The sequence below is a fragment of the Setaria italica genome, chromosome VI (assembly GCF_000263155.2).
Source record: "Setaria italica strain Yugu1 chromosome VI, Setaria_italica_v2.0, whole genome shotgun sequence".
Taxonomy (NCBI): domain Eukaryota; kingdom Viridiplantae; phylum Streptophyta; class Magnoliopsida; order Poales; family Poaceae; genus Setaria; species Setaria italica.
The window spans coordinates 31903311-31911714 of NC_028455.1; the positions used below are offsets into that span (position 1 = coordinate 31903311).

General features: G+C 44.1%; 1 protein-coding gene across 1 annotated transcript; it reads right to left on the bottom strand.

Moving 5' to 3' along the window:
- Nucleotides 1–5622: 5622 nt before the first annotated feature.
- LOC101753161 (tricin synthase 1) lies at nucleotides 5623–6912 on the bottom strand. The gene is made up of 2 exons (XM_004973751.3): nucleotides 6618–6912; nucleotides 5623–6469 (listed from the first exon to the last, which is right to left on the bottom strand). Exons 1-2 carry the CDS (start codon nucleotides 6705–6707, stop codon nucleotides 5819–5821), a joined length of 741 nt encoding a protein of 246 aa, XP_004973808.1. The 5' UTR covers nucleotides 6708–6912; the 3' UTR covers nucleotides 5623–5818.
- Nucleotides 6913–8404: the final 1492 nt, after the last annotated feature.

Sequence of the window (8404 nt, forward strand, 5' to 3'; positions counted from 1 at the left end):
AATATCTAATGTTAGTATTATTATCTCCTTTATCATATTGCAAATGAAAAAAATATTTAACCTAAAGGGCTCATAATATCAAGTTCGCTCGAGGGTTCTATGATCCGGCCCTGCCCATCACCATCCCGATGGGTGCTACTCCACGTGATATTATTCCTTGTGTATGGGGATACGAATAAAGCTTTGGATAAGAAATTTTGGATAAGAAATAAGTCCAAATTACTCTCTTCAAGTATAACCAAAGTCTGGATAACCAAAGTCTGGATAACCGTTAAAATATTTTTTCTCACTTCACCGCCTAAACTATATCATTTGGTTTAATTTACCCCTTAACACATTCTCTATGTACAAGTGGAATCTTAAGTTTAAATTTTGCAAGATGATAGAAGATATCAAAAGGCATGTTAGAAAAATATATCATAAATTTTTTATCATTATTTTGATAGGGTAGGATATTTAATAATAAAATTGTTCTTGAGATACAAAATTATATAGAAAATAAAGATGGAAAATTCATAAAATATATTTTTAATATATATTATGATGTTCACTACCACCCTACAGAGTCTCAAATTAAAATTCAACTTGTATATGGAGAAATAAAAAGAACAAATTGCATTATAGGGTAGGTTAAATTAAATAGTATAGTTTAGGGAGCAAATTGAACTAAAATATAGTTTAGTGATGTACCTAAAGGAGTAGGAAAAGCATCACGAAGCTAAAACTGCACGCGCTCGTTGCAAGCGCTGCTAGCGCGCGACGGGTTCACCCGCGGGAGCCGCGTTCGAGCTAGGATCGGCGCTCCGCACAGCCGCGCATGCAGCATTTCGTTGCACGTTTCACTTTTTCTATTCTTTCCCATTTTCTGTTTTTTCCATTCAATCATTTTTTCATAAGATTTTGTACGCATGTGGATATTATTTATATATATAAGTTATATGTATATATTGTCTAATAACGTTCTCATATAAGATGTGGTAAAAATTATGGGCTTAAGTTGTATAAGTCATGAAAATTGTGCTACAAAATTAACACGTGAGAGGTTGTCAAAAAAAAGTTATACATATAATTTGTATGTATAACTATCTAAAAATAAAAAAATAGAGTTGTCTTTGAGAAATTTGAAGTTATGCGCATAAGTTGTGCATGTCATCAAAGTTATGCTAAACAATCATCTCGTAAGTAATAAGTTATATGTCGGAGTTATAGTTATATGTCAGAGTTATGCGTATAAGTTACGATAGTCTAAAAATGGAATATTCGTGGGAATTAAAACTTTCCCAAAATGGAAAGTTCGAAGGGAGCGGAGGGGCAGTCAGGATTCGAGCGTTGCTAGCCCTCCCGAGGCGCGCGCCCTGTTAATTAGGGATGCCCGTCATGCGGAACAAAGAAATTCACAGTGCAAGTATTGTATAACAAGGTGTCGTGCGCAAATAGCGTGGGTATCTAGTTTTTTTACCAATATTTATGTTGTAGTTTTACTTTAAAACTATATGCAAATAATTTTTCAAATGGTGCCATTGTAATTTTTTTCAAATGGATCAAATTGAGGTCAGTCATATTGTGTGCAGTAGTTTTTGTTCAAGAGAAAAGAAAATTTCTTACATAGAAACAATTTTTTTTATTTTCCTGACACCTCATGTTTATCTTACATGGAACACTATTTCCATGAATTTAATTTTTTTACCGGTGATGCACACTTTTTCCTTGAGAGTTTTAGTTATAGTGCATGAAAACTTATTTTTCTAGGATTTTTAGAAAAAGATCTAGATGATTGGCTCAATCAATACCAATAATCACATTTATTTTCTTTATTCTCCAATTTAGGTTGCTAAAGCCCACTGCATACATACTCCCATATTGCCTTAAGACTGCTGCACCTTTTTCCCAACACGTGTCATGAATGGGGTCTACAAATTCATTGTTCGGAGCTGGCAAGGTATAGTGCTTCTACTCCCAAGGAGATTTACCCTGCTATGTTGCGATCATCGAGATGCATCGTTGATGCTTCACAGTGCATGTGGTTTCCTCTTTACGAACACTTTCTGTATGCATGCCAAACATCGACTTCCATGTTGCCAGATTACATCAATGTTCCATGCGTGATTGCATCATCTATCATTCGATCTCTCCTTAATTTTTGTAGATATCGGACATTTGCTAATCACAATGCTACATAGCAAGGCATCACCATCTTTCTACTTCTCCTTATCACCGGAGTTGATCACCGGTGACATCAACCTTGTGATTGGGCTAGGATCATATCATGGTTATGACATAATTGTACTATCGCTATATTATTGTTGTGCTCCTAATCTTTGTATGCTAGTTATTGTTTCACTTTCCAAGTCTTGAAACTCTTGTCACTTTCTAGATCAAAATTATTGATTGTGCATTTGTTCTCTGTATGCTGCTATGTGGCCACACTTTTTCATGGCCAACCTACTATTTTTCTCCGCAGTTGTCAACACCCATGTTGATCTTTTTCCTCCCCTTTCTATTGATCATAGTTGTTCTTGTAAGCTATTGTCATTAAGTTGTGCTTCTCCATGGACACTCCAATGCTTTTCTTCATGGTTATCGTCATGCTCCTTAATCACCTTTTAGTTTGGAATAATGCTAAGCAAAGCTTTAGACTGCTGCTGTCCCTTGTGCCATCATCAGTGGCACTCATGTTTTGATATGTTGACAATGTGACAAAGGGACGTCAAGGTTTGATGAATGCCATGGTCGAGCACAACTTAGCTATTGATCCCTGAAGATTTATCTATAATATCTAATCTTCATATTTATTCATAGCTAGACCGGAAGTAGAAGCATGCATTTTTCAATTGTTTTCCAAAGTAACACAGTAGTAAATTTCAAGGTAAAAAGGTGGCAATTACCATGACGTAGCTGATGTACTCTGCAGTACGACGCAACTGCTTAAGTGATATGTACACATCTGCAGTATCACGCAACTGCTTAAGTGATATGTACACATATGTAATACAGATAATTGTTAATCGGCTATAAAAGCAACCAAGGAAGGTGCACCAGTAGTGGTAGTATTACGAAAACAAATGGTTATCATGAAAAAGTTTAGGTACGTGGGCTCTTTATTTAAGTAATTTGTTTCCACATATCATTGGAAACTAACATACCATATTTCAGTATTTTCCTTGTGAGTTAATCATTTATTTTTTATGTGCGTGGAATTTTTATTTCTTCTTCTATTGCCTTCAAAATTCATATAGAATACTACCATTTCCTATTACTTTAGTTCCCAATTCAACTATATTAATCTAACCATTAGATTATCATATAAATCAATATTTTATATCATTTCTTATTAGTGTGGCACTTTTATGCCATTTTTCTAAATTAGCTTCAATTATTTTATTTTACATGGGCTATTTACATATGTAATTTGCTTCCCAATCTGAATATAAAATGAAAATACATTTTCATTATTTTCTATTAGAATTTAATGCATACTTTTTGTTTACCTATGTTGCTTAAAGATTCCTGTAAAAATTAATTACTAATCTTCTTATTTTTTTAATTATAGATTTAGATATTTTATCAATAATATTTGACACAAAATATTTATTATTTGTTTACTTCAAATTTAGTTTTTTATTATTTGCATTCGGCATATACTCTTTATTTAGCTATTTTGCTTCTTAATTCGTATACACATCAACTACTATTTTCGTATTTGTCTAATTCTAAATTTAGTTGTTGTTAATTATATTTGATAGGATATGGATTCTTTTGTCAACAACTAATTTTATTTTATTTTAAATTCTAAATTTAACTATTTACTAATTATATTCGGCATGTACTCTTTCGTCAAGTGCTAGTTTCCTTATTTTTTATTAATTCCGGAATTAACAATTTACTAATCATACTTGACATGGACTCTTTCATCAACTCCTAATTTCCATATTTTTAACTCCGAATTTAACTATTTACTAATCATATTTGACATGGACTCTTTTCGTCAACTCCTAATCTCCTTAGTTTTAATTCCCTGATTTTAGTTATTTACTAATCATATTGAACTTGGACTCTTTGGTCAAATTTTTATTCCGAAAATAGTTATTTATTAATAGGATTTGATATGGACTCTCTGAGTTATTATAAACTGTTAGATCTTCATAAATTCTACGGTGTATATTCTTCTCTTTTTTCCGATTAACGTGGGAATTTCTAAACCCTCTTGAGGAACGTGGTAATTTTTTTTAACACTCCCTTAACAGACAATGGGGACGTCAATGGGGGCGGAAGTTTTGGTGTGAGGGAAAAACAACACTTTCTAAAATGCTTTTTTGCCGCTACCTTTTTCACCGTGAAACTTGCGTATACCTGCTCCCTAGAAAATAGCGTTGATTAAAATTACCGGCCAAAACTTTCCATGCCCGTCAATTGCTATTGACCCTTCCAAAAATACTCCCACGTGTTCCCCTCTCATCTGTTCTGCTAGGATACTTCCAAAAATGATCCCACACGTTCCATTGTGTCATCAATTGCTAATGCTAATGACCCTTCCAAAAAAATTCCCACATCATCCTCCTCTGATCTGTTGGTGTGCTAGGATCCTCGCGCGATTGTCCATCGTTCAGGGCACGTACGTCCTCTTTTTTATATGGACTCTTTGATCGTTAGATCCTCATAAAATTTAACTGTGTATATTTTTCTTCTTTTCAATTAATATAGGAATTTCGACGTAGTCTCTTCTTTCAATATTATTGTATTAGTTGATATCGTTTCCTGAAAACCATGCGGCCGACTGTCAGGTGGACGCCGCGGGTTGGGCGTTTACGTTCCTCACAACATTTTTCCGGTGGGCGAACCACACCCAACGAGAGCGTCTTCTTTTGACGCTTTTGCGCTGGGACCGCGCGGGACCCTGGGACGGGGCGCTCGCGTGTCGGTCGCTTCCACGGTTCCACCCAACTCTGCCTCGTCGACCTTTCTCGCCGGGCTTGCCCGGTCGCTGCCGCCGGTGCACGGCACCCGGCGTCCGCGCCGCTGCGCCGTACACAACAGGCGGCGCGAGCACCGAGCGGTGGCGCTGACGGCTGGCCTGACGACGCCACGCGGGGGAACATGGACGCATGGTGCCGACCGGTGGGAGCGTGCAGTGCTCGCCGCCGCCGGAGCCATACTGCACCGCGCGCCGCCCGCCCATGCTCAGCCTCCTTCCCGAGGCTTATCCCAGCGCATGGGCCTCCCATGCCTCCGCCCCGGGCCCCCGCCGTGTCCATCCCCGGTTGGCATTCCCCGCACGGTACGCGCTCGCCCCCGTGCACGCTGGCCATGGCGATGCCCAGCCCCAACGGTCGGCCTCGCCGGCGCTGCGCACGCACTCACCACTTGCTCGGGGGTGGCGTGCACGGGATTCGCTCCGCTCCGGCACGTTGCGTCCCTCCCCTAACCATCTGCGATCGCGACCTGCGCGCGCACGGGTCGCTTGTCGTTGTGGGCATCGGCATTGCCGGACGTACGCCGCGCGTGTACCATACCAGCGCACATGTCGGGTGTCGTCTCGTACTAAAAAAACAACGCGATCATGGTCGCACAGCTGTTGAGAGAAGGACCTGCAGATGCAGATGCGCAGATCGCAATACAGCAACGGGAATGAGAATTCAATGCGCTGTATGCGGTTGCTCCAATTCGGGACACACAAAGTATAGCTACACACGATCCGACGCTCTCAGCTTGCGAAAAAAACCAGAAACGAAGCGAAAGGGAAAAATCTTATTGAAAGCACCGAGACGACCAGACGGAATGGAAACGCGGATCAGCAGCAGCACAAGACCTCGACGATCTCTCAGACGAGGCGGCGGCAGATGGTGACGCCGTCGGCGATGGCGAGCTGGCAGACCTCGATGCGTTCGTCGGCGGAGAGGCGGACGTTGAGGTCCCTGATGGCGGCGGAGAACCTGCGGTCGAGGTCGGACATGGGGGTGTCGGGCGGCATCGCCACGGTGCCCGCCCACAGCGTGTTGTCATACACGATGGTGCCGCCGACCTTCACCAGGCGCAGCAGCTGCTCGTGGTACTTGACGTAGTTGGGCTTGTCGGCGTCGACGAACGCGAAGTCGAACGCCCCCACGTTGGCCTCGTCGGCGAGGAGCTTGTCGAGGTGGTCCAGCGCGGGGCCCTCGCGGAAGTCCACCTTGTGCGCGACGCCGGCCTTCTCGATGAAGGGGCGGCCGATCTCGTAGTACTCGCGGTCGACGTCGATGGCGATGACCTTGCCGTCGTCGGGGAGGGCGAGGGCGGTGGCCAGGAGGGAGTAGCCCGTGAACACGCCCACCTCCAGCGTGTTCCGCGCGCCCGTCAGCTTGATGAGCATCCGGAGCAGCTGCGCCTCGTCGGGCGACGACTGCATGAACCCCCACCGGTGCTTGTCCGTCACCAGCCGCAGCTCCCGCATGCACTCCGGCTCGTGCGGCAGCACCGACGTGTCCAGCACGTACTGCACCCATCGATCGTCCAGCCATCAGTCAGGGAACGAAGAGGGAGGGAGAAACATTGCCAGCGCGCGTCTTGCAATCGGTTCATGATCACAAAATCATCGGCTAACAGATACTACTAAGTGGTCTGCTCGTTGGGAATTGAATTACCTTGTACAGGGCCTCGCTCTTGAGAAGCGTCTTGTTGCTGCTGTCGAGGCCTTCGTGGACCTGGGCCATGGTGTCGCCGCCGGCCGCCATGGATCTCTCTGTCTCTCGCCGCCTTAACTTTCTCCGCGAGGTTGCAGGTGGCAGTGCTTGATTGCTTGCTAGCTAAGCTCACAGGGTCGCCCACTGCTCGGCCTCGCAGCGATACTCTATTTATGAGCTGGGAGGCCCGGGAGTTTAGCAGGGTTGGTGTGTGTTGCCTGATTGCTCTCGGCACCATTATTCCTAACCTTCGTATAAAGCAAAGGCGAGTGCCTTAGACTTTACACTCCGGCGCTCTCACCAACTCTCTCCTTCCTGGAAACCAAAGACATTTCCCTCTCATGTTGCTGTTGACCCACCAAACCTCCTCAAGCATTCACCTTTTCCATTCTATTAACGTTTTTTTTTATTCTTTTTTGATTGAGGAGAACACATGGATCGAGCACCCGTCGTTGTGGCAGTCCACAAACGCACGATCCCGGGGTTCATTCCTACCACCGCCACCGCCACCTGCCGCGACCTACCCACTCCCCGATCCGCCTGTCGTGGATAGGATTCTTTTGCGTAACAAGTGGCCAGTGGCTGCGCCCTTGCTCTGGTGTTGGTGCGGTCGTTCCAAGAAGCGCAGGGGGTAGGAGACGTTCAGCGAAGGCGCGGGCACGGTAGGAATAGCAAATACGAGGGTCGATGTGGATTCGGCACGATTTTTCCCTGCGAGTGGCCCAAGCCCAAGTGGCCGATGACGCGTTTGGAGGCCGGGATTATCTTTTGCTTTGCTGTTTACCTCGTCGATGGCGATGGTCGACGGGTGGGTGGGTGTAGTGTAAAGTCAGCCGGCGACGATATTTTAGTCCCGGTGAGCAGGGCTGGATCAGTGCGGCGTGCACGGTTCAAAGGGAAACATTCAATTCTTTTCCCCGCAAAAAGGAAAAAGGGGAAACCTTATTTAGTGTTAGCAAGCATCGCATTCACGAGGGGGATCATACGAACAGGAGATGTTGGACAGATCTGTGCGACAGAGGCCGGGGCCAGATTTTTTGCGTGCCGTGCCGCGTGGTCGTCGAGACGTTGGGTGCAAGCATACACGGCGCTGTCGGGGCTCCATTTGCGTTGCTGTTGCATACGTGCCGCGGGCACGCAACGCCCTCCTCCGATCTGCACGCCGGCGCACCAGGCCCAGCCAAACGCACAAGGCACAAGCATCGCCCAGCTATCATCAACTCTCGCTTTTGGTGTCGGAACGGAACGAAGAAAAGATGATTAAACGGGGTGCTTGATACGAGGTACTAAAATAGGGTCACATCAGATGTTCGGATGCTAATTATAAGGATTAAATATGAGCTAATTATAAAACTATCTGTAGATTCCCTACTAATTCGCGAGACGAATCTATTAAGCCTAATTAGGGGGCGTTTGGATACCAGGGGCTAAACTTTAGCCCTGTCACATTGGATATTCGGATACTAATTAGGAGGACTAAACATAAGCTAATTACAAAACTAATTGCAGAACCCCTAGGCTAAATCGCGAGACGAATCTATTAAGCCTAATTAATACATCATTAGTGAATGGTTACTGTAGCACCACATTGTCAAATCATGAACTAATTAGGCTTAATAGATTCGTCTCGCGATTTAGCCTAGAGGTTGTGTAATTAGTTCTTGTAATTAGTCTAGGTTTAATACTACTAGTAAGTGTCAAACATTCGGATGTGACGGGGGCTAAAATTTAGCCCCCTCCTCCCAAAC

Coding starts and splice junctions, on each gene's coding strand:
- LOC101753161 (XM_004973751.3), bottom strand. CDS start 6,707: ATGGCGGCCGGCGGCGACACCATGGCCCAGGTCCACGAAGGCCTCGAC. Junction 6,470..6,617: donor AGAGCGAGGCCCTGTACAAG/GTAATTCAATTC, acceptor CGATGGGTGCAG/TACGTGCTGGACACGTCGGT.